The sequence below is a fragment of the Saccostrea cucullata genome, unplaced genomic scaffold (genome assembly GCF_032062105.1).
Source record: "Saccostrea cucullata isolate Sc308-1 unplaced genomic scaffold, CSIRO_AGI_Scuc_v1 ctg408, whole genome shotgun sequence".
Lineage (NCBI taxonomy): Eukaryota > Metazoa > Mollusca > Bivalvia > Ostreida > Ostreidae > Saccostrea > Saccostrea cuccullata.
In genome coordinates this window covers 214,721-242,613 of record NW_026931331.1, presented here as the reverse complement: position 1 = coordinate 242,613, position 27,893 = coordinate 214,721, and the positions used below count along the sequence as shown (strand labels likewise).

Sequence of the window (27,893 nt, the reverse complement as noted above, 5' to 3'; positions counted from 1 at the left end):
CTGCTATCAAAAATTTAAAAAGAGGCAAGTCTCATGGTGATGATTGTATACTCAATGAATACTTTATATTGAATTTGAAGAATATTTTTTGCAAACTTTGCATAAACTTTTTAATTGTATTTTACATACAGTTTTTTTCCCCGAATTTTGGTCAATTTCTGTTATTGAGCCTGTGTTGAAATAGGGAGATAACTCAGATCCTAACAATTATAGAGGAACTAGCTTGGTCAGTAGCCTATGTTACATGTAACTTTTCACCTCTGTTCTAAACAATAGACTTATTTATTACACACTTAGTAATAAATACATGTTTTTTGCATATACGATATGGCTGACGTCACAATAGCAGTATCAGCCCTGGGGGGCTGATATGGATTTGCAGGGCTGATAACCTATATCAGACCCGCAAATCCATATCAAACCTGCAGCTATTGTGACGTCAATATCACGCCCTTAGTAAATTAAACCACAAAAACAGTACTTGTGATCATACACAATTTTTGTTGGGTTCATATTGAATTTCTCTTAATTTTAACTTTTTAAAATAAGGTTAATCTTAATATACAAATACATGTAATAGATTATTTTCAAATTACGGACCGATCGAGTTCATCGAAATAAAATTAGAAACAAACTCAAATCGTATGAGACAATAGACCATGTACAATCTACATGTATGTAAGAAGTCAATGCATGGTTATTTACTAATTTTCTTTTCAACTTATTGTATTTTGTATTTTATTACTAAGTATATAATAAACATAATAATACATTCCCTTTTCCACATCACATCCTGTATCAGCCCTCGACCAATATCAGCCCTCGGGACTTCGGCCCTCTGGCTGATATTGGTGTCTCGGGCTGATACAGGATGTGATATGGAAAAGGGTATGTATTATTCTCTATTTCATGGTCAGAATGTAATGATATTGTCACTGATGCTCAGTTCGGTTTTAAACCAAAATGTGGAACTAGTGATGCTATTTTTGCTCTGTATTCTTTACTCACTACATGTATTTCTTTTTCAAAGAATAAAAATCTTTATTGTGCCTTTATTGATTTTAATAAAGCTTTCGATTCTGTTGATCGATCCAAACTTTGGTTGAAATTGTCCAAAATTGGTATTCAAGGCAAGCTTATACGTGTGTTAAAAGGATTGTATAAAAATGTTAAAGCATGTGTAACTTCTGAAGGTTTGTTGAGTGCCATTTTTAGTAGCAACCTCGGTTTAATGCAAGGCGAAGTACTTTCACCCATTTTATTCAACATGTATGTAAATGACTTTGAAATGCACTTTTTAAATTATGGATGTGTACCATATGAAAGATCATCATTGATCCTTTTTCTCCTTATATTTATGCAGACGATATGGTGCTCTTTTCTGAAGCAGTTTCTGGTCTGCAATTGCTGTTTGATCAATTATCAAACTATTGTGAAACATGGAAATTACAAATTAATGTGGACAAATCAAAGATTGTTGCCTTTAGAAAAGGGGGATTAGTGAAAGAATATGAAAATTGGTAGATAAATGGTGAAACACTTGAAATTGTTGATCACTTTACATACTTGGGCTTTGTTTGATTGCATTGTGGCCAGTATCTTAAACTATGTGCAGATGTTTGGGGTTCACATAAATCACCTAATGTTGAAAAACTACATTTTGATTTTTGTAAACATATTTAAGAAGTTAAAAGGTCAAAATGTAATGTTAGTGTACATTCTGAATTAGTACGATATCCTATGCTTCACCACAGAATGTTTAATATAATCAAGTTTTGGAAGAAAATTCTTGACCAAAAAAAATTGTATCATACAACATTGTTATAGTGTTTTATATAAGTGTGTAGAAATGCATAATGCAAAAAACTGGTTGTCAAATGTTAAAATCTTTCTATGCAATTTAGGTATGTTTGAATCATGGGGAAAAAAAAGTTGAATGTGTAGAAGGATATGGAGATAACGAACAGTACTAGTATTCAAACTCAAAGTCCATTAAACAAAATAAGAGCAAAGCAAACACGGACCTCCGAAACATCAGAGGTGGGATCAGGTGTCATGGATCGTAAAGCAAAGAATTTTAGACAAGACAGAATATTTTTTTCTCAAATAGATAGGTCTAGGAAATGTTCTTTTTACAGATATTTAATTGCAAACCATAATTTACAATTTTACTTATGGAAATCCATACAAATAAAATAATACAGAACAACACCGTAGATATTGTTAGCTCACCTGAGCTGAAAGCTCAAGTGAGCTTTTCTGATCACCCGTTTTCCGTCGTCTGTCTGTCTGTCCGTCCGTCCGTCAGTCTGTGAACTTTTCACATTTTCAACTTCTTCTCAAAAACCACTGGGCCAATTTTAACCAAACTTGGTACAAAGCATGCTTAGGTAAAGGGAAATTTAAATTGTTTAAATCAAGGCCCAAGACCCCTTCCAAGGGGAGATAATCAAGAAAATACAAAAATAGGGTGGGATCATTAAAAAATCTTCTTCTCAAGAACCACTGGGCCAGAAAAACTGAAACTTATATGAAAGCATCCTGGGGTAGTGTAGATTCTAAATTGTTCAAATCATGACCCCCGAGGGTAGGGCGGGGTCACAATAGGGAATCCAAGTTTTACATAGAAATATATAGGAAAAAAATTTAAAAATCTTCTTCTCAAGAACCACTGGGCCATGAAAGCTGAAACTTATGTGGAAGCATCCTTGGGTAGTGAAGATATCAAATTGCTAAAATCATGACCCCCAGAGTAGGGCGGGGTCACAATAGGGAATCCAAGTTTTACATAGAAATATATAGGAAAAAACTTTAAAAATCTTCTTCTCAAGAACCACTGGACCAGAAAAGCTGAATCTTATATGAAAGCATCCTGGGGTAGTGTAGATTCTAAATTGAACAAATCATGACCCCCGGGGTAGGGTGGGGCCACAATAGGGAATCCAAGTTTTACATAGAAATCTATATGAAAAAACTTTAAAAATCTTCTTCTCAAGAACCACTGGGCCAGAAAAGCTGAAACTTATGTGGAAGCATCCTGGGGTAGTGTAGATTCTAAATTGAACAAATCATGACCCCCCGGGGTAGGGTGGGGCCACAATAGGGAATCCAAGTTTTACAAAGAAATAAAAAGGGGAAAAAAATTTAAAATCTTCTTCTCAAGAAGCACTGGGCCAGAAAAGCTGAAACTTATGTGGAAGGATCTTGGGGTAGTGTAGATTATAAATTGTCCAAATCATGACCCCTGGTGGTAGGGCGTGGTCACAATTTGTATTACAAAGGGGTGGAGGGGATCTGTTAAAGAACAGCATGGCCAAAGTTTCTCAGGTGAGCGACGTGGCCCATGGGCCTCTTGTTTTTTTGTGTTCAAACCATGTTGAGGATGAATTTCACTTTATTTTAATCTGTTCTGATTATCAAATACACCGTAAAAAATACTTTAAGTCTTATTATTGGAAAACCTTTTATGTTTAAATTGTTGCAATTTTTAAATGTTGAAAATGTAAAAGAACTTAGGTAAATTTATTTACTTTAGCCTAAATACTAGAAAAGACATGTTAAATTAATTATCTATGTCATAATTATTTATGTCATACATATATGTATCATATGTACATAATTATCATATTCTCCTGTAAATCTGTACAGTCATGTTTGTATTTGTTTGTACTGATGAGCTATAAAGCTCTCAGTCAATAAAGAAATTGAACTTGTATAAATTGTATGAAAAATATCAAACAAAATGATAATGATCCCGGAGAAGGAATGTTGCTTTTGAGGAAAATATGTAAGTAAATGAGAAAAATAGAGGATTTAAAATTAGAATTGAGTAAGGTAATACAGTTGTATAGGGTGAGGCAACTCCTACATGAAATAATTTAACTTAAGGTACATGTAGAATTCTTCTCTGGTTTCTGACAGAAATATTCAAGGTTTATTTGCATATATTTCATATATACATGTATTAAGGTGTAAGAAATTTAAAAGACCATATTGTTCTTTCCCCATCGCCATTGTACAACTTCAAATAGAAATGGTAAACTGAGTTTGAAAACAAGCAGGGGCTATATTTTTGACGGAGTGGTGACTTATGAAAATATCTTTAATACTTCTCTGTCTCTCAAAATTATTATCTATATATCAATAGATTTAGTCATATTTTTACACAATTTAGAGAAATGTTTGAGCCAAACATCTTAAAATATTTACATTTGCATGCTCTACGTATGAACAATTTCTTAAACGAGATAAATTATTGACAAGCAAGTTGATGAAACAAGAATATCAGCAGTCTCGTTGAAAGTAATCATTTTGTAAGTTCTATGGTCGATACAATGACCTTGTCAGCAAATACAATTTATCATTGAGTCAAATGCTGACTTACGTTTTTCATACCAATTGTTAGTCCATTATTTAGACACTGAATTGACGACGGATTTTTTTCCCCGTTATTTCCTGATCATGACAACGAGCATACGGCGGGTGTAACCGGTCGGCAGGGGATGCTCACTCCTCCATGGCACCTGATCCCACCTCTGATGGGCCAGAGGTCCGTATTTGCTCTGCTCTTATTTTGCATATTGTTTAATGGACTTTGAGATTGAATACTGTTCGTTATCTCTATATCCTTCCTGCAAATGTTTGCCCTAATATAACACTATTTAAACAAGCGTTTTTATTTCTGTGTAAAATCAAACACGTTCGTCATGTGACCATAAATTGATTGTTTTGTCATAAGCAATCTACGTATTTTCATAGTGACGTCATAAGTGATCGGCGTGTTCAACAATTTTTAATTTTCCATTGATCAAGAGTTTTGAAAAAATAAATCCTTTATGGATTTAAAACTTAAATACCTTTCTATCTGTAATAAAACAGTCACAAATGTAAATTTAAGTAATTAGGTATCATTTTTTGAGTTTTATTGGGATGTAAATAATGGGATGTGGCGTCGGTAGTCTAATGGTTAAGGTGTCTGACTCCAGACCGAAAGGTTGTGAGTTCGAATCCTGGCCGCGGCAAGTCGACCTTGTGTCCTTGGGAAAGGCACTTTACACGAATTTCCTCACTCCACTCAAGTGTAAAAGGGGTACTTAGCTATAGACAGTGAAAGATATTATCAGAATGTTAGTGTTCTAGCGCATTAACGCCAGTTAACGGCAGCTTGCACTGAAAAAGATTCTGGATTGTTATGGTCTGCTGGGGTAATAATGATTGTAAAGCGCTTTGAGTAGCATTTATGAGTAATCATTATTATGTAAACGGGTTGGCACATGATCTCATCTCCATAAAGTCCGAAGGGCTTTATGGAAGATCGGCCTCAATGGAAGATTTGATCATGTGCCAACCCGTTTTACATCCCAACAAACTTCAACAAAATGTTACCCTATTTCTTTAAAAAGAATGTTTTTCTCTTTTGGTAAACGAACAAAACCTTATTGTTTCGTTTTTGCAGAATTTTATATCTCTATGTGGCAACTTTACTTTATGCTAAAATAAAAACAATGAATATAGGAATTTAAAAAGCTAGCAAATAAAGATAAAGAAAATTCTATTTAGCCATTTGAGTTAAACTATTTATGTCAATTTGAAACTATCGTTTTATAGGCCCTATATAGTAGTGCTATCTTTTTATGCAAATAAAAAAAACTTTCAATCTTCTGAAATACAAGTACGGATCGCATGATTGGCAACAGTCATCTTATATATTAAAAATATGAAATATAAAGTGTGGTGTTGGTGGGGGGGGGGGGGGGGAGGGAGGGGGGGGGTCTTGGATGTAAATTTTTAAATGTAACTAAAATAATGCTGATTTAATTTTAAGCATAAATTGGGCTACTTTTTTTTCAAGGACTTTCATATATATTTGGTATAATTTACCAAATTTCATGATAGAATTTATGAAAGTTAATTTATTATATAATTTAGGACCAGTATTAAAATATTTCAGTGCACAAAGATACTCCATGTGCAGACTGAATGTAAAAATAGAAATCAAAACTTATAAAACTTTTCAATACTGAATACGTCAAAAGACGCTCTTCTATAAAAACCTTCCGCCATAAAATATAGTTCCTCACTTAAAGTTTTTGGTATTGAATTTCATCATGTGGATTTAATCAAATATAGTTTAATTAATGTTATACATGTAACATCCAATTAATTGTAAGAGGTAAAACATTATGTAGAGTTTCTAAAATAGAGGTCAAGACAAACATCTGTTGAAAAGCTGAGGAACTAACCTCGTTAATATTTTGTGAATATATATTTCCTTTGCTGTCTAAGGGGGAGGTCACATACATTGGCTCAGTCCTTGGATTCCCCTTCAGCAGCACTACTATGGTGACAGAAACCTCTAGTAAGGGGGATTATATTTATTTTTTCTTATAAAGATATAATTCATTTCATACATTGGGATTTTCATACATAGAGATTACATGAACAGCATTATAGATATACATATAATACGTATTAACATACACATATACATACCATGACAATTCACAATTATTTTATCAACTTTCCAATTTATATTAAGTGTATTTTTAAAGAAAAGAAATTACGTATAGTTACTACATACTTAATATTTTATATGATGTACAATATAATATATATATTATATGTAAATAGTCAACTTCCCTTACTTATGCAGCAGGATATCTTCGTCACCTGAATACGGGGTTTATATATGATGGTTATGCATGAACATGCCATACGCATTAATAATTTCTAAGACGAATTAAAATATTAACAAACAAGCTGATAAAACAAGAATGTCTCTAGTTTCATTTAACGTCATCATTTCGCAAGTTTTTTTGGTCGAAACAATGACCTTGCCAGCAAATACAATTTATCATTGAGTCAAATTTTGACTGACGCTTTTTTACTTATTCTTAGCCCTTTATTTATACACTGAATTGACGACGGAGTTTATGTTATTTCCCGACTATGACAAGGAACCCATTGCGGGTGTTACCTGTACGGAGGGGATGCTCACCTCAACTTTTACGATCTTTGTAGCCGTATATCATTAGGTACATAGTTTTATAGTAACGGGGTACGGAATGATGACTTGTTGCCACCCGGGTATAAAATTTACTGACCAGGTATCATTCCGTACCCCGTTACTACAAAACTATCTAAATATATAATTTAAACCACAGATGAAAAATTCATGCATTGTCTATGGCTTGTATTTTTTTCTCTCTCCTCTATATGCTTCATGAGACATACCATGCCTATCATATTTGACGTCAAGTTGTGCTACATGTACCTGATGTTGTTTTGTGAATTGACTTTTGTGCTAAAGAATAGAATACTGATAGTGTTGAAGACTTTCAGTAAAGAAAAAAAAATCGTCCTCTCCTTATTCACGCTATTAAGTTTTTACTTGTCAACTGAATACACTCGGCAAACATCGATTGATTGATTGATTTTATATTGTTTAACATCTCTCTTGAAAATTTTTAACTCATATAGAGACGTCACCACTTGCCGGTGGAGAGCTGAAAATTTTGTCCAGTACTGAGCACTAAGGACCAATGAGCAGGAAGGGATCTTTTTGGTATCAGCACCTACTTTATGACCTTGATTTATACGGTTTTATCTGAAGGACCGGTCTCCAAGTCCCACAGAGGCCTTACATTGCGTCTCTAAAGCAGACGCTCTAATCACTGCGATACGCCGGCGACGCAAATATCGATTCTTCGACGTGTTTCAAAAGAGAAATAACTCCGTATCGACTTTGTATTTATTTTTAGATATAAGTAATAAACTCCTGCTGCTTCACGTGACAGACTTTTACCAATCGTAAGCACGTATTTTGTCGAAAAATTAGCAGAGGTGGGATACCTTTTTTTCTTATTGTCAACGTGTCATGTGACAAACAGCTGATGCAAGGTCAAGTAGTTTTGGCTAAAGACAGAAGAGACATACCGGTAAATATTCAGAAAGATGGATCTTTATTCATTCAAATTAATGCTGTTTAAAATCATATCGAACCCTTTATCAATTTTCTAAGACTATTATAAGACGTGTTTCCTATGAGCGCCCTTAACTAACCCGGGTACCAACAATGAATATGTAAGTCTTTGAAGTGTTAATAATACATGTACACATGTAGCTTAATAGATCAGTGATTATATCTCATTACAAATAAATATAGTCTTTGAAAAAAGTAGTCAAATGAGCTTGCAGATAAACTTTTAACTTGGGTTCGGATTCCCTCTACTAGTTTCTAATTGAATTTGCATTCTCAAAATTTCAACTTCTGTTTTCAAATTCCCGATTTCTCTTTTAAAATTCCTACTATCTGACTGAACTCGTCTCCTCAAATTTTTAACTGTATTTTTCAAACTCCCGATTTCTGCCTCTAAATTAATTTGTGATGTATTAGAATTATGTTGAGCATTTGAAGGATTATCCGACGCTCTAGATGTGTTTTTATCAACATTTAAAGGACATGGCTTTAAACTTTCGGTTTTACAGCAATCAAAAGATCGTAAAATTCTGACCATTGGTGTAACCAGACACGACCCTTTGGTAGTTGAACCTATAGCCATCCCAAGGCAGCTCAATGTTTTGTCTTGATTGATACAAAACACAAAGGATCCTGAATCGCCAGGTTTAAAAAAAGTTCCATGGGGAAGGCTTTGAATTTCAATCTGATGATACATCACAGATTGTGTTTTGTCTGGTAAATCTCCATTTTCGCTCACAAAGTTGATATGCACTTCATTGGGGTAAAGATTACCAATCGTAAATCCTGTTGTACTTCCGTACTTTACGACACTGCCAAGTTTACGTGGAATTTTGCTTTGCAGAAGATCTTCATCTAGCACAGCCTTCCCATTGAATACAGGTGGTTTATTTGGGTCAAATCCTGGAATTAAATTATAGACAGTTCTTCATATTGTATATTTTAGTTTTCTGATACATAACTTCCTAACACAAGTTGAAAAACTTGTACATGTACTTCATTTAAGCTAGGCCTAATGACAGCTTCTATATATATAGGTGCTTGATGATTGATTAATGGTCGTCGTCTTTAAGTTACCAATTAGTACCTTTAAACTATCTTGACATCATCATGAAGTTATCACCTAACCACCTCAAAGTCCTAAATGGGTGATTTATGGTGCTAAAAGGTAGCTTCAATGTGGCTTTTTGGTATTAAATGGTGGTACCAAAACAATCTTGACATCATAATTAGGCTATCATTTATCCATCATCAAGTCAATACAAAGCAATCGATAAAGATGCATTTCACGTAAAATGTAATTTTTCAATGTCTTGTGAATTATAATTGAGGAATTTACACATTTGACAATTTAGAGAATAAAATGTTCAAAGAAAGAAAAAAGTAGAATTAAACGATTTAAATTTCCCTTCAGCCAAGAATGCTTCGTACCAAGTTTGGTTAAAATTGGCCCAGTGGTTCTTGAGAAGAAATCAAAAATCTGAAAAGTTAACAAACAGCTAGATAGACAGAAGGACGACGGAAAGAAAAGCTGACTTGAGCATTCGGCTCAGGTGAGCTAAAAAAGCGTTGAATTAGTTTATAAATCAGTTTTGAAATATATATATTTTCTTATCACCTTACAATATTTTGCATTATAACAATAGAGAGGTTGAGATTTCAAACGAGTACGTCTAGTAGGGGTATAACCTAAATTTTGTGGGCATTACGTCATCAATTTTAGTGACGTCAAGATTTCTACACGTTCTTAGAACTGCAGAATGACATCTACACGTAACACCCATTCTCAATATCAGGGCTCAAATAATGTCGCCTCATTTTCATTTAGAAGAAATACCACTGATGTAATTTTCAAATCAACATTATTATAGTCATATAACAATGAATAAGAATTCATACAATCATCGATCTGAAAGGGTATTTAAGGAGCTCCAAATTCAATTGATGGGCTAAATTTGAAATTTCAAAGGATTATTAACTCATACTTAAATAATGTAACATGAAATTGCACAATTTGAGCATTTTTTTTATAAATATGTTTACGGAATGAAAGACATTTTCAATCGTAGAGATAAGAAAGAAATGTACGTTACACTATATTCTTCCATTAAGAATATATATCAAGTAGAAAATATGAGACGACTCTGAGTAAGCAACCCCTTGTACCCTGTAAACTGGCAAAGACGTTTTGCTTAACACAATTAAAAACAATTAAAAATTATTTTTTACATGAAAAGTGGTCATTCGAAATGTACGTGACTGAAATGTACGTTACCATGAAATTCGAATTAAATGAATCTCGCAAGATTTTTCATGTATTCTCATACTTTCACACACTCGAATGTGCACACAAAAGAAAGTTTCAAAAGGTGGAGGTCGGCTAAATCCAAAAATTAATGAAAAGAAATGTTTTTTGCTGAGGAAAAAATTATATTAAGGTCATTTATATGTAATATATTTTTGATACCTGATATATATTTCTGAATATGAAACCTGTATGGAGCATTTCTTATGTTATTCAAGTTCAAATAGTTTCAATATATTGCGTGTCTAAGAGAATTGATTTTTATATTTGAAATGCACGTTACGTATGGTAACGTATATTTCGCGTATTTCTGAATGACATTTTTTAAATTTAGTCATTGAATTGAGTTAACACGAGCAAACCAAAATTATCGTTACAATTTAATTGACAACTGACCACATAAAGCCATCTAAATGCACCCCAATCCTCGTAAATGTGGTAGACTGTTACCACATGCTAGAAAATTTATTTCTAAGCGTCTTAAATTCATCTTTAGCAACCTTTTTGCAGTTTTTTTACTTTTAATATGCGACTTTTCGTCAATAAATAATTATTTAATTGTTGTTGATAATTTAAAACAAGGTATGCATAGGCTTATAATTAGACTCCCCAATAATATGTGAAATGTACGTTACCGAAGTGACGTGACATTTATGTAGTTTGTGAGAAATAACCTCGTTTGTTACATTATGATTTCTTATATTACTGCGTTAAAAGGCTTCATTGAAATGATTTTCTTGTCAATAATTGCTTTTTTCCAAGATTTACTTACATATTATTTCAAGTTTGAAATGTACGTTACCTTCTCATATTCTGAGACAATCGTGTCTTTATAGTGGTGATTGTGACATATACATGTAACGCAATGTTATTACATAGAGAATCTATTTTGGAATAAACTGAAACAAAACGATGAATTTTTAGATGTTTTTTAAGCTTTTTATCAAACAGAAATAAATAATGAAATGTACGTTATATTTACGTAGATTTCTAAATCGGCATTGATATATGTTAAAAAAGACAGTTACTACAAAATAGAATTTTACTACATGTACATATTAATTAAGTTCCAGTATCTGAAAATGACAAGATTCTAAACTGATCGTTCTAAACAAAACAGAGAGAAGAATTTAAAGCATGTGTTAAAAAAAATGTTTTTATACATCTGGATCTAAAAGTAACCTTTGTTTTTTGAAAGGAAAAATCAAACACACGTTCGTATGCTGAGAAAATATATTGCTGACGAGTTGGTAGGATATGCTGGTGTTCAGATGAGATATTCCAATTGTTATTTTTAATGACTACATTTTTTCTGTAGACCTTTTTGGACATCGCCGAAAGAGTTACGTACATTTTCAGCTACATTTTTGAATAAAATCACATCCTACTCCACCGTCTTGTCATTATTCAATGTATTAAAATTTGATGAAAAAACTTGTACAAAATCTTTAGATACTTTCTTACAAAGGTAATTGATAGAAAAATTGTTATCTTGAACTTCTTTTTTTAACAATCAAAGAGGCATTTGTGCCCTTATATTGAGAATGGGTGGTAAGTGAAAACGTGTAGCTTTAAAAATAAAAATTGGCCAATTTATTGGTGAAAATGTAGTATTTATATATTATTTAAGATGTTTCATGTGCACTTATTTAAATCGTGTTTTGTTAGCTACATCAATTCAAACTGACATAACAATTTGTTTCAGAGTGTTCCGATCGCGGTGTACAAGTACATGTTACACGTCATAAAAATCTCAACAGACAAATTACAAAAAGTGTACGTGTACGTCAAAATTGACTCACAAGTACACATACACGTACACATTTAAAATCTCAACCTCTCTTTTGTGCGAATATGTGCGAAAACCATGAGAGTTTAAAAAAAGCGTTGAGTTTTATAAATGTTAGCCCTTAGCCTAAGGATACCCTGGGACAAATTTGACAATTATCGGCCTGGTGATTCTTGAGTTAAGGCCCATATTCTACAAAGTTTACGCACATCGCACACATGGCCATAACATTAAATCTTAGAGCCTTTGGCTCAGAAGAGCTAAAAAATTGTACTTTTCCCGCAATTATACTCAATATTTGAACATATAATGCGTAGAACAATAAAATGTGATGTTCTGTTCTTTTTATTAATGTTCTTCTTTTGTAATTTGCAGAATCAAATGCTTGTTTCCCAGCCTCGCCCGATACATGTTTCAAGTATATATCTACAGTATCTTAAATATCATATTGCTGTTCAGTGTCGATTGGAATGACTTGCATGAACGCACCAAAAGCGATTCCTAATTTTTAAATACCGGACAAAGAGCGACGACAATGCAAACCTGGTCTTCGCTTTTAGGGTTAGGTTCTGTGCAGTTAGTACTGTAAGAAATCTCATTTGAACTTTTGGTTCAGGTCAGATAAACAGTAAAGATAATGGACAGTGATCATAATCTTATATGTTGATCTTGTAAACAATTACAAATCATGAACAGGGTGAAAAACATGAACTCTTCAATTTAACACCAAAATTCAAGGCCAATATTATACAGAAAATATGGTGAGAGCATACCTGCTGTTAACAGCTGTTCAGCTGATGTTGCACGAAATTGAAAATCGCTCACAGTTGGGTCCAGTTGTATCAGAGCAGCGTCAACTAAAGCTGAAAAACATGCATCAACAATTCTACCACAAACTTTAAATTCATGTTGGTTTTTATCAAACACCTCTACTTCAAAATCAGTGTCTTTATCTAATATATGTATTAATTCATTTCTAGGTATTTTCAGTTCATCAGATGAAAATACAACATGGGCACACGTTATTAATCCAGCTGTATGTCTATTAGGATTTTGGGGGTCATTTGTCAAATCAACAAAACCCCCAATGCTTCCACATCCAGGCGTGTTCATTCCTCTGGCACGACGAATATGTCCCCCGGCGTCTACTGATCTACCTCTTCCCAAAGAACAGTAGCCCTCCTGTATGTCTACTTCAAAACCATGAATTTCTTTTGGGAACTCTCTTTCTCCCAAAGGAATATATCCTTTATGTAAACATAGAAGACTAATACATTGTTTTTGGACAACTCTGTGCTTTCCTCTTGAATACCCTGTTGATTTAAATGGGGATGTGGATATCTGAGTAAGGTTTGAATGCTCCTTAAAAAGTTTTCTTGCATCTTTTTCTGCAATAATTGGCATTTGTTGTGATAAACAAGAAGCCTGAAAAGAGTTGAAGACAGTTGATGCTTCCTCAGACGGTTCTGTATAATTATAGAATACGAGTTTAAGTCCCATTGCACTGTTTGGTAATCCGTCTTTCATGTCTATGCTATCTTTGTATGACACCATCATCACAAGCCTTTTTTCCTTCCTGCATTCATAACAGAATGATAGTTTGATTGAATTTTGTGGAAGTCTTGGACATTCTCTTAATATCATAAACTTTGCTGCTGTTAAGAACGTGTCTATAACTACGAAATTTACTTTCTTGCCTCTGAATAGTTTATCCAAATGAAAATCAAATTGAAAAATATATGATCTCACAAGCTCTACAAGAAATATGTGGTTTTGGTTTTCAATTGCGTAATCGAGGCATTTATGAATGATCAATGAAAGGTGTCTTGGGTTAAATTTTAAAAGTGTTTCTTTTGTACATGCAGAGAATAAAATAGATAAAATTAGTCGACATTTTGGAGATCGTGTCTTTCTGAAGACTTTATCAAAGACTGCCATCCATCCTAGAAAATCATCAACGCTTGATTGGGAGAATGGTTTAAAACTTGTCTTTTTTTCAGCCGTGCTGAAATGAAGACCCGAACAGTCGAGGTAATCTACTCTCTGAATGATTTCCTCATATCCAGTGCTTTCCACGTGATATCCTTGATATGACCGATGAGATGTCTCAATATTAAGATACTTAATTAGTCTTTGGATTCGTATTTCAAACTCTCCGTTTTCTTTGAGCTGTTCCAGCTTTTCGTTGAATTTTATCACAGACCTAAAGGAAGTCCTCTCTACAATAAAACGATTTAAAAGGACATCAATGGCTTTTAAAATACTACATATGTTTGAGTAATCATTTGGAATGATCTAGATATAATTTAGTTCATATCTTTAATTTCATAAGCTTGAACGTTTTTCGAAAAATGAGAATTATATATTCAAAAAGCTTTTCATTTTATTTGGATGTTTTTCCACCAAATAATATAAACATACCGTATAAGTGAGAATTTCAGCGAGACTCAATTTTAGCTATTAGTGCTTAAAATATTTAATATTTTTTAGCAGGATATTATTTGAGCGATTTTAAAGTTCACACTAAAGAATCTTTTACAAATTAAACACAGTTTTTTCTAGCGATATTCAATTTTAACGATCTCAGAACCCTCACTCATTATACCAAATTAAATCCTAAAAATGCACCATAAGCAAAATATGATTTAAAAAGTGATTTATTAAGCTTAAAAAGCATTTTCTATGTCTTATTTGAACTCATATTTTGTTTACAAAACTTGCAGTGATACCGTTCGTGTTTGACGACACCCCCTACTTTCAATCATTTGTTTACAAATTGTATTTTCTAAGTTTCCTCCTTAATACGGTAAAATAATCCATGTAATACAGAAACGTCGAAATTTTATGATCGAACACAACTTGCCCTATCGTAATGTAATTTCTCGGGACCAGTGATTGCACCCAAATAAAGTTTAAAATGAAAAAGAAATAAGTAGATGAGTACAAGAGGCCCATGGGCCTTATAGGTCACCTGAGTATCATGAGACAACTTTCCAACAATTGAATTTGTTTAAAACTAGAGGCCATGAAATTTTGAAAGAGGCACCATTGCTAATCATAATTATACACTCAGCATGCTTATTTTGGTTACTTAAAACCCAGAGGTAGATCAGAGTAACAAAGAGAAAATGCATTTTTACTTTTAGTGAATTTCAGGGCCCCTGGATCAGGGCTTCTTCTGTTAGTACGGGTCCACAGTTGAGCTCCCCATCCCATAGGAACCACTGACCCTGGGACCAATTTTTAAAAATTTTATTTCATCATGCTGTTGATTAATACCAAAGTGCAGACTTCAAAGCATTAAATTATTTCAGAATATGTTAACCCCCCCCCCCCAAGTACCTCTGTCCCAGGGGACAGGAAATATACCATTTTTGGAAGAAGCAGGTTTTTTTTCATAAATATATTTTAGGATCATTGTCATCCAACCCAATAACAATGGAAAAGATTTCCAAAGAATTCAAGCATTTTCAATATATAAACATTAGAGCCCCCACCCCACCCCCACCCCCCAACACAAGAATCTCTAACCCAGGGACCCTGAAATTCAAAAATTTCAAAGAGGCGTCCTTCCTCCTCATACTTATGTACAAAGTTCATTGGTTAAATATACAGGTGCAGAAAAGAAGAGTTTTAAAGGATTTATGCATTTTCACTATATATTCAATAAAACCCCGCTCTAAGACCAGAACCCCCAACCCAGGGGCCATGAAATTCACAATTTTGGAAGAGGTAGCCTTATTCAACAAAATTATGTACTTGGTTAGTTTATTTAATACTCAGGAGCAAAGAAGAAGATTTTCAAAGAAATAATTCATTTTTTACTATATAATCTACATGTGTATATTGCCCCGCCTCAGCACTAGAACCCCTGACCCTGGGACCATGAAATTCACAATTTTGGAAGATGCAGCTTTATTCAACATAGCCATGCACTTGTTTAGTTTATTTAATGCCCATGAACAGAGAAGAAGAATTTCAAAGAATTTATGCATTTTCACTATATAATCTATATAGCTCCGCCCTAGCACTAGAACCCCCGAACCTGGGGCCATGAAATTCATAATTTTGGAAAGGGCGATCATTTTCGACTTACCTATGCACTTGGTAAGTTTATTTAATGCCAACAAACAGAAAAGAAGAATTTCAAAGAAATTTTTCATTTTCACTATATAACCTGTTTAGACCCGCCCTAGCACTAGAACTACTGATCCTGGGGCCATGAATTTCATAATTTTGGTAGAGGACGCAATGCTGATTACAATCATACCAACTGTTTAACTTCTTGATGTCCAGGAGTAGAGAAGAAGATTTTTAAAGATTGCACTAATTTTAGTGGTTTTTGCCCCACCCCCCAGGCCCCAGGAAGGCAGGGACCATGAAATTCACAAATTTTGTTCCCCTTCACCCATAGATTCTATATGCCAAATTTATTTGAAATTGGTCCAGTGGTTTCAGAGAAGAAGCTAAAAATGTTCAAATGTTAACGCACGACGCACGACTCAGGTGACCTAGAGATAGAATGGATAGTTCTTATATGAGGTTCTAATTTATAATTGCTCATATCAATTTTTTGACATTAACGTATGTCAAGCGTCAATGATTAAACGTTTACGTACTACCTGTAGTGTGTGCTGTGTTCAATAGCGAATAAGGTTCCTCTTTACAGCTTGAAACAAGAAAAATCACGCTCTTTATAAATATGTGCACGTGAGTGCTTTGAATCGTATCTTCTGTCTTGAGATAGAGAGAGAGAGCTAGAGAGATTTTATATTAAAATGAAAGAACAAGTGAGCAAGCTCATATACCCCAAGCTCCCCTAAAAGTGATGTAATTCCCGAAAATATGTACATCTGCACAATTGGTCCTAAATGTCTACGAAGTTTGACGAAATTGTGTGCAGCAGTTTATAAGAAGATGTGCTGACAAACTGTTCATCTCTATATCCAAAATATAATAAAAAAATCTAAGTTGAAAAATTGTCAAAAGTCTTGGAAATATAAAGTAATCGGAATTTCTTAGTAATATGCATATGCATATCAACACAATATGTCCCAAATAGCTGCAAAGTTAGACGAAATTGTGTACAGCAGTTTATGAGAAGCTGTGCTCACAATCTATCCATCTCTATATTCAAGAAATGGCCAAAAAATCTAAGTTGAAAAGTGCGGAAATTCCCGGAAAAAATATAAGAATCGAGATTTCCTGGTTATATGCACATCTACACATTGTGCTAAACATCTGCAGAGTTTGACAAAATTGTGTGCAGCTGTTCACGAGGAATTGCGTTTACAAACTGTTCATCTCTATATTTAAGTTGAAAAGTGTCTATTTTTCCGGGAAAATTAAGGAATCTAAATTTCCTGGTGATATGCACATCTACACTATGTGTCCAAAATATCTGCAAAGTTTGACAAAATTGTGCGCAAAGGTTTATGAGAAGTTGCGCTAACAAACTTTTCATCTCTATATCCAAGTTATGGCCAAAAATATAAGCTGAAAAGTGTCGAAATTTTCGAAAAAAATAAAGGAATCGTAATTTCCTTATAATATGCGCATCTACACATTATGTCCTTAATGTCTGGAAATATAACGAAATTGTGTGCAGAGATTTATGAGGAGTAGTGCTGAAAGAAACGGTACCGACCTTCTGACTGATGGACGGGTCGAAAACGTTATACCTTACGCAAATCTATACATTGTGTCTTAAATGTCTGCAAAGTTTGACAATTTTTTGTGCAGCGGTGTATGAGGAGTTGCACTGACAAACTGTTCATCTCTTTATTCAAGATATAGCCAAAAATCTAAGTTGAAAAGTGTCCTCTGCAAAGTTTGACGAAATTGTGTGCAGCGGTTTATGAGGAGTTGCACTGACAAACTATTCATCTCTCTTCAAGATATGGTAAAAAAATCTAAATTGACTAGTACATGTGTCAATCTACCTACGGAAGGGGTGAGCTAAAAACTTGTTGCATTCAAAGAGAGCTGGATCAATCTTTTTCTTTCCTAAATCAGTATGAGTGTTCAAGTAATTTCTTTTAATTTTAGGGGAATAGGCGATAAAAAAAAACGGCGGGATGTATAAAATTATTTTAAGCAAAAGAATTTTTCTGCATGTTTACATCAAGATACTCATTTCACAATTGAGTTAAGGCTAAATATTGGTTTTTCTATGCAAATGAGTTAATAAAAATGCATAAATTGTGTATTTTATGTACAGAGAAAGTTCAAATTGATTTTCTAATACAAACTTAGTTCTCAGAGTAAATTAATGCAAGTGCACATTGTGACGTCATATTATGACGTAATAGTTCTTCCCCAGTCAAGGTAATAAAACACATCAACAAAAAAATTTTAAAATGAATAATGTATAATGTTAAAGAGAATATTCTTAAAATTAATAAAATAGCCGCACAAATCCTATCCTCTTCTTCAATTAATAAAAAATTTACTTAACTTACACTTGACTGTACATTTTTACCCTGTTTCAGCTTAGAACTGTACGAATAGTACATGTGACTAAACAATTGCAGCATTATCTTAAATCTTAAATCGAAGCGATTTTGTTGATGCTTCTTATAAACTTATAGTATGACATCATAATGTGTACTGGCACTCGCATATCGTGGGTACCAAGAATGTAATAGAAAGCAAGTCTAAACATTTTCTTTGCAGTATGTATAGCAATTATGGGTCTAAATTAATTATTTTCCATAGAAACTTCCATACGTATCATTAACTCACTTGCGTTGACTTATAATGATCATAAACAAGTGAGGTCTCTCTGGGGATTTGATGTGTACTTTTCAACAGGAAAATCAAATGCTAGGGGTACTGCCATATTATCTATTAATATCATTTATTAATAATTTTGATTATAATATTCTCAAGCAATACAATGATGATGATGGGAATCTCCGTATACTTGAAATAAATGTTTTAAATAAGTATGATTTTATGTTAATTACTTTATATGGTCCAAATAAGGACAGTCCATCTTTTTATGATAATTTATTATGGCAGGGGACTTTAATCTGATACTAATAAAATTTAGACTGCTTTAACTATATAACTGTGAATAACCAAGAGGCTAGAAAAGTGGTAATGAATTTTTCTCCGGAAATATAATATATTGATAGATCAGAGAGATACAGTGCCACCCATTGAAAAAACTGTATACGGTATTTATTGCGCACAAAAAGTGCGCTCGATTCTTGATTAATTTTTCCAAATTCTTACCTCAATTGCAAAAAATGGAAGATTTAAAAAAAAATTACTCTCTCCTCTAACAAATTCTCTCGTAGTTGACATCTGAACGAAGCATATTGACCGAATTATCTTTGAAACCAAAATGGCAGTATTAATAAGCGAAATGTCCTATGATTGCAATATCAGGGCCAGGAGGACTATAAACAACAATTATGAGGAATGTTTTGTTGTGGAAAGAGTCAAAGAATATGTTAGCAACAAACGGTTAGTAAAATTTTGAGATTACCGCTTTAAAAACTTCGCGAAATAAATTGAAAACCGTCACATTTCTTTAGCTTTGGTCACTATCAACTACCAAAATTTCCCTGATAAGCAAAAAAAGTCATCATATTGTTGAAGGGACACAAGCAGAATTAGCAGATACTACCTATTTTTTTCTATAGCATTCTATACATCAGCAAAATTATTGGGGGAGGGGGCAAAGTCGAAGATTAATTGCTCGCTGATGCACTGAAACGTCATCATTTCCATCTATCATGTTACACTATCTCATTGGAGATGTCTGTAAAACTGCTCAAAACTTTAAGTGCATTCAAATTGACGACCTGATAAATGACATCTTCAAATTTATCTACTTTTCAACCTGGTTTTTTATTTATTTTTATATAAGGTATTCTATACGTATTCTCGGGTGAAACCTTTTTGATGGCTTTTTTCCCTTTATATATATTAACTATTTTTGTGGATATTGTTTCTCACTGTAGGAAAATACTAAGCGGAATAAAGTCGTTAATATCTCGGATAATTTATTTTATTTAAGAAACATAATTTTTATTAAAAATGACATCATCTAAACAATTACTGAAAATTTCAGCTTAGTACACGTGCACTTTCATTTTTTCACAGGAAAAACAACACCACTCCCACCTCACCACCCTTAAAACTTTCGATAAAATATTCAATATTTATTCTTATCCTACTCTTGTGGATTATTTTCCATTAGTGTCAATTTGTTACGTCTTATAAATAATTTCAAAGTCATGATTTTAACGTGTTTTTCGTCAACTTCATGACGTCATAATATTTCATTTAAAAAACAATGCTTATTTTAAACACCTGTAAAAAGAAAACAATGAAAGATATTGCTTCAAAATAAACTGTTTTACAACGTAGACATATTAGACTTTCATTTAATAAAAATTCATAAATTTTGAATACGGTGTGGATTTTGATGTTTCGTGGCTCTTGTTCTTTAAGGCAAATTTGATAAGTAATTGCTAAGAAAACTGCATTACTTTTGTATTATAGGAACAAACGTCCGGATGAACAGAAAGTTGATATCTGATTAGAACAAATATGAATCCCACCTTTTGGCATTCGTAGACAGTGCACTAGAATTTTAATCATCTGCGATGAGTAGTTGCTGTGAAAACTGTGATATTTTTGCTTATGCATTAATGTTAACAATACAAAAGAAAATGTTAATCATACCCTATAGCTTATTTTAAATTATCAATAAGTAAGCTAAGGTGTCCTTTTAGGACTGACTCCCTGCCGAGTTGATATATTAAATAAACATTGTAAAGAGCAATCAGATTTACTTAATAAAATACATGTTTAAAGGAATATTCTTTTCCAGAATACCAAAGCGCGATAATTCAATTTTGCGGCTACACTGTTCATCAAAGTCAGTAATAACAATTGAGGACCTCTCGCTTGCCAACTCTAGCTAGACAAAGGACTCTTGAGCAATTGCAGATTGCACTTCCAATGATTTAATCACTACACGTATGGCAAGAAACAGTTGCATTTTACTATTTCAAAATTAGATTTGTTGTTATTATATGGCATAAATCTGTTATTTTTGACTGATAAGTGCATCAAGAACAGACGTTTTGGAACTACCAGTAAAGTCAAAAACATATGCATCTACGTTATATTCTTTAATATTTCTGAAAGTTAAAATATAAAACACATACTGTAAGCGTATAACATTTATCTGTATATATTGAACGCCTTTGCGAAACTAACTTTTCACTTATTCAAGTACATTGCTTAGGAGGTAACACATAATTTAAAAAAAAACAACTCGGAAATACAGTTCTTTGACATCTTTACGGATTATGTATTTTAGTGTTATCTGGGGTCAAGAGAGTCAACCGTTTAACCGTATCAGCAGAAAAGATGCGAGAATTCATTTTGGCATCATTAACGACGGTGCCGAGATAGCTAAAATTGAATATCCATAAGTTTATTGCATTTCAGTTGTTTATATAATAACTTCTTAGGTGGGCATATTAAACTCACTAAAAGTATTTTTCAGTTAATCATAGAACCGATTTTTAAGGATAGAACGCTAAGTCTCGCTAAATTTTCACTAACACGGTTCAATATATTTGATAAAAATTGAAGATGAAATATTGTTTGAATTAATTATTTATGGAGGATTAAACAAATGAACTGCCATCAAACGCCTTATAAAATAGCATTTTAGCCTTGTATTAAATAGAGATGTTTATTTACTAATGAGATTTTTTTTATTTATATGAATAACAATGTTTTCTGCTCTCCATATCCATGCAATGATTTCTGCTCTCCAGAATGTACCGATCTGTTTAGAATCCTAACTTGCAGTGTATTACGACGAACTTTTATATTTAAAATTTTATTTCTAGACGAATTAAAAAAAGACCTACGGGGGCGATTATAGCGGCAGGGGCGGTAAATAGCGACCATACAGTAAATTTTTATATGGAATTTGCAGGAAAAAAAATGTTGATTTGACGATTGCAAATGTTTTACCAGCGAGGCGTGATGAAGCCGGTAAAACCAAGTTAGCGACCATTAAATCAGCAATTACAGTTGCAAATGCCAAATTAAATGATCATAGATACTCAGTAATTAAAGATCTTCTAAAGCTTAACAAATGCAGATGTCTTTTATTAGAACATAAGGACTAAGGGTCTTGCAATTGATGGTCACACCAAGTATAACAAGAGGCCTATGGGCCTTATAGGTCACCTGAGTATCATGTAACAGCTTTTGTTTTAATCCAAAAGCCATGAAATTCATGCTTATAAAAGAGGCACCATTATTTGTCATAACTATACATTTAGCAGAATTACTTTGTTTATTAAATGCCCAGAAGTAGATCCGAGAAACGAAAAGAAAATGAACTTTCACTTCATAATCACCCGTTATGCACTCCAAGCAATAGATACCACTGAACGTGGTGCCAAGTATTTTTATACATTAGAAATTTTATCATAAGTTTTAAATTTTATTTCATCATAAATGTTTGATTTCAAAGCATTACTTTATTTTCAGACTATATACCCACCGCGATACCCGTAACCCAGTGGTGCTGAAATGAACCATTTTGAAAGAGGCACCTTTTTTCATCCTAAATCTTTACCTAGAGCATTGATATAATACCAAGGAGCAAAGGAAAATTTTTTCAAAGAATAAATACATTTTCACAATATAATCATTAGAATCCCGCTCTAATTAACACCAGATCGCCTGACCCAGCGGTCATGAAATTCAAAAATTGGGAATAAACATCTTTTCTCATCATAACTTTTTACATAGTATATTGGTTTAATACCCAGGAGCAGAGGAGAAGATTTTTAAAATAATTATGCATTTTCACTTTATAACCAGTAGAGCTTTAACACGAGAACCCAGATCCTTGGACCATGAAATTCACAGATTTGAAAGAGACAGCCTTACGCAGCACAGTTAAGGTTACAAATGGAAATATCGGCGATTTTTTTAAAAGATAAAAAATACATACTTTATTAGGATGGGCGATTCTTTTTAGGAATTCACTGATATAAAAAAAATGAAATGTGATTTAAATCTACATGTTGGGGACATTTAGCTTTTTTATTTAGACTTCACATGACTTTAGCAATAATACATGCAGTTTAGAGGTCATCTATATATAGATTTCAATATAGAAAGGGCATAACCAAGTTAAAAATCTTAGTTTATTTTATAATCCTTTTCAACACTATATGTAGTTTGTGAAAAGTGCTGCGAACCTATATAGATTCCTTTTTTTTAATTGGTAAAATTTAATTTGTTGGTCGGCAGGTTGAATAATTTGCTGGTCAACTTCATTAAATATAGCTATGATTAATTTATTTACAAGATTTCAAGAGGTTCGCAGCACTTTTCAAATATCTTAATGCTTCTTGAGTTTATATGTAAAATTTTACAAGATACATTGAGGGTATGCCCTTGCAATAAATCAATTTATTAGGTCCCTTCCATTACTTTTTCAATGAATCTGCATACAAACACACGACAGTATCGCTTGTCTGGAGAATGCACGTACAGTTTATAAATAAAATACTAAAATAGACATCGCATCCATGTTAAAGGCTTTTTATTTTACTGCAAATAAAATTTTATTTGAGCACAAAAGACATTTTCATTGTACAAAATGTGACGTGATCATCCTCTCACTGTGTACAAACTGCGTCATTTTTGCGAGATGACGTCACATTAACAAGTGCATTGCGATCAATGCATCGGTTATATACGGTTGTGTGGGCTTTAACTAACGACAACACTGCATGTAATAGTAAGTTTGTATGTAGTATACAGCTATCCAGCTGTTTGAAATAGCAATAATTTCATTTTGTGGTATTTTAAGAGCTTATATTATGTGTGACGTCATAATGAACATTTCCCGTACAAATTAGGCCCCGCCTCCTTACTGTTACCTTAACTGTGCTGCGTAGTTAACATAATCAAGTACTTGGTTAGTTTTTTTTATACCAAGGAATAGAGAAGGCAGGTACGATAAGGCTTCCCAGAGAATATTGTAGTGTACTCTGTGTATGCCCTTCTCTGAACTACAAATGTATGACGTCATTGAAAATGACGTCAAGTCACTGCATACTTGAGCTGTAATGATAGGGAGAGTGTCATAAACTTTACATCTTATTACTCTGCATATAAAGACGCAGAATGCTAGTTTAAAATAAACTTGTTTTTATCATTTTTGTCAAAAATCTAACATATCCGAATAATTAAGATACCTTTGCTTTATTTCTCTTGTTTAAGAGTCAGCGTGTTCAAACTACGTACGAAAATCTACGTTTGACATTTACCCTTTTTTTATACCCGAGGACAGAGGCAGAATTCGTAATATGTCTATAAAAGAGCCTTGCACAGGTTATTTATGAGGATTTATTGTGGATTTTTTGTGGGAATATGTAAGAGGAATTTCCCCTCTAACTAAATCCTGCTTGTAAAAAATGTATGATGGCTTTGATTTAAAACAAATGACGATATTGAGCGGAAAATACCATCAGATTTGTCGGTAAGTTGAAGTTAATGTGAAAAAAATTGTACCAAAGAAAGAGTATAACTTTTCAATCATGCCAACAGTTGTTTGACTTCGTGATGTACTGAAGTATAGAAGTTGAACGATTGCTTTTATTGGTTATGTTCCCCTATGCGTATGCTTTGTGCTAAAATTTGTTGAAATTGGTTGAGCGATCGCAGCAAGGAAGCTGAAATTGTTAAAATGGTAACACACGGCGCACGACGGACGACGTATGTCACACGAAGACGAACAAAAACGGATAGCAATAATTAAATCTCAGGAGACCTAAAAATATCGTTTATCAAAAAAGTGGAAAACATACCTTTTTGCAGCCATTTTTGATCAATTTTAGATTTAAAAATTTTTTTGACTGGAGGAAACATGGGATCATCATAAACAATCTCCTTGGAACTACCTGGCAAACCAACATCCTCTTTGAATTCTTCTATAGTCTCTGGAAAGATAAACATGATTTCAGTTATAGTATGAATCCTTTCTAGACATTGTGATTATCTATTGTAGAGATTCAGAAATCTCCAACTGCATGCTAAAATATCAGCCTGAACAAACTGAGAAAACTTTCCAATGTTTTTTTTTAGGAATCAGCTACAAGTTTAATATTATATGTGCACTTGCGTAGCCAGAAAACTTATTCAAATCAGATAAATAAAAAAGACCCAAAGGCTAAAGGGCACAACTGGGTCCTGCTATTCTTAAATCATTTTTCCTCTATCACGTGTGAGAAATGAAACAAATTTAAGTTCATAACATTGCCTATTTCTAGTCTCCTTCGATCATAACTTGAATCCACAGTATGTACGCAGCACTGTTAAGGTCTACTATAAGAAATCAACGGAAAATAGACATGCAAAAAGGGGTATTTTTTAAAATTGAATTTATTTTAGTTAAGCCGTTTTATTATCACAGAACTATAATACTTATGAAAATAGCATAGTATAACCCACTCTGTGCTGTATGAAGTTTAGTCCCGTCGATGGACAGTCACTTGATGAACGTATAGTTCGTGTACTGAATGTAGGTCATTAACAAATTTCAATATTGCAAGGGCATACCCTAGTTGAAATTAAACATTCAAGCTATTAATTGTTTCTGCATACTTTGTAGTTTCTGAAAAGTGCTGCTCCTTTGAAAAGAATTCGCGTTTTATTAGTTAAATTTTCAAGTAAATAAGACAATGTCGAAATATGTCTGTCTTTTACCAAATATTTTGTTACTTATAAAATCACTCCTTCGATTTAAAGGTACTTGGACGTAAATTTTAAGTCAATATTTTCTATATAATATTACGACTTACACATTTTAATAGCATTTCACACAAAAGTTAATAAAATATCTTATTTCATTTAAAAGTTATTAAAACTTCAAATTTTTTTTGCGGATTTGATTGACACATCCTTGCACTTTCACAAATTTTAACCTTATTCTTAATCCTTAGGAAAAGTCGCAATCTTGTTGTGTATTAATGAAAAATATTGAAACTTTTATCCAGAAAAATAATTTTATTCAGATTAGAAATGTTAGAAATGTTAGAAAGCAAAACTCCTTCACAAGCATCGTCATTCCGAACTAAGAGTGTTGTACAGAGTTTTGAAAATCGAGCACACTCGTGTTATGTACACAGTTTTTGTAAATAGAGTTCTGTATATGTTGATGTTTACAATTCACTGGTTGCGTTAAGTCGTCTCAGTCTGCTTACCACAACTGCACGAAATGACAATATATTGTGTGTTTGCTTTGCTTTCGAACATATCTACTCTGAATTTCCTGGATTAAAATATTAGTATTTTTTATTTATACACAACGAGATTGCCACTTTTCCTACGGATTAAGAATAGAATTAATTTGCGAAAGAGCAAGGAAGTTGAAAATTGAAAATTTAAATTTTAATATATTTTCTATAAAAATAAGATTTTTCATTAATTTTTGTGTGAAATGCTATTAAAATGTGTAAGTCGTAATATTATAGAGAAAATAATACCTTCAAATATGTGTCTAAGTATCTTTAAAGAAAGCAGCAGCACTTTTCAAATTAAGGAAAATATCCTTTATCTACATTCAAAAATGGTTCATATCTATGCAGTGTATACCCTTTCGAAAGTACATTTTTATAAGGCATCTCGATGTAAAATATACACAATGTACATAAAAACACGATATAATCAATAAATTACATTCTCTTGGTAGTTAATTAATACTTGCAATAAACAAAGGATATACAGTCCCTGAAACGTTCTACTTTCCCATTTTTCCGTTCGCTCACCGTTCGTTCACCGTTCGTTCAGCGTGCGTTCACCGTTCGCTCTCCGTTCACAGTTTTGCATTCACCGTTTACCGTGCGCTCACGTTCACCGTTCACAAAACGTTCACCGTTCGCTCTTCGTTCCGTTTAGTTTGCGTTCACCTTGCGTTCACCGTTCACTTATCGTTCAGTCTTTATTGTCATTCGGAACTCCGAAGTGAAAGGACTTATCTTTTTGATGGTAAGGATTAACACGTTTTTTAATTAAATAACTAAGATATCGTGTTTAAAGAATAATTATTTCAATGCAAAAAGTATCTACGATATATATATATTTCTATTATTATAACTTAGCTATTACTTTATCTATTTTTCCCTGGAAAAAATACATTAAGAACATACATGTAAGTAGAACGATGCTAAAATATTAAATTTAAATAAGGGCAATGTCCCTAAACAAATATTTAAAGCGCGGCATTTCGTTATAATATAAAAGACGACAAAAAATCGTTAATAGATGAATAATAATTTTACAAGACAGGAATACAAAAAAAAATATGTCTAACAAGTTTTTAAAGAAAAAATAAAAACAAACTTGCTAGAACTATATATATGTCTGAGAATTAAGAATAGTACTACAGATATTCAGTTAATTAAATATTTGTAGAGCGAATTAAATTGTTAGTGTGATTCTAAATTTTAGACAATACAAACTGTTTAAAATTTATTACAATAGAATTTTTGGTTCTACATCACGTAAATAAAGTGTATCATTACAAAGAAAAAAACCTACCTTCAAGTAACTAAATATACGTTTGCCATTCAGTATGCTTAACAGCCCCCCCGGCACCCTTTCTCCCGAAATCAAATTCTTAGTCAGTATTTTCAGTATATATTAATTAATATTCAATGTGTATTGTACATGTAACACAGAAAAAAAATATTCTTTATACAAACATCAAAACAGTCATTATATACATACATGTGCCGACAGTGGTATTTTGATTTGGC

The 27,893-nt window shown here is 32.9% G+C and overlaps 1 protein-coding gene across 1 annotated transcript; it reads right to left on the bottom strand.

The window, feature by feature from the left end:
- Positions 1 to 6,638: 6,638 nt before the first annotated feature.
- Positions 6,639 to 25,092, bottom strand: LOC134232216 (uncharacterized). The gene is made up of 3 exons (XM_062714162.1): positions 24,945 to 25,092; positions 12,846 to 14,291; positions 6,639 to 8,881 (listed from the first exon to the last, which is right to left on the bottom strand). Exons 1-3 carry the CDS (start codon positions 25,090 to 25,092, stop codon positions 8,205 to 8,207), a joined length of 2,271 nt encoding a protein of 756 aa, XP_062570146.1. The 3' UTR covers positions 6,639 to 8,204.
- Positions 25,093 to 27,893: the final 2,801 nt, after the last annotated feature.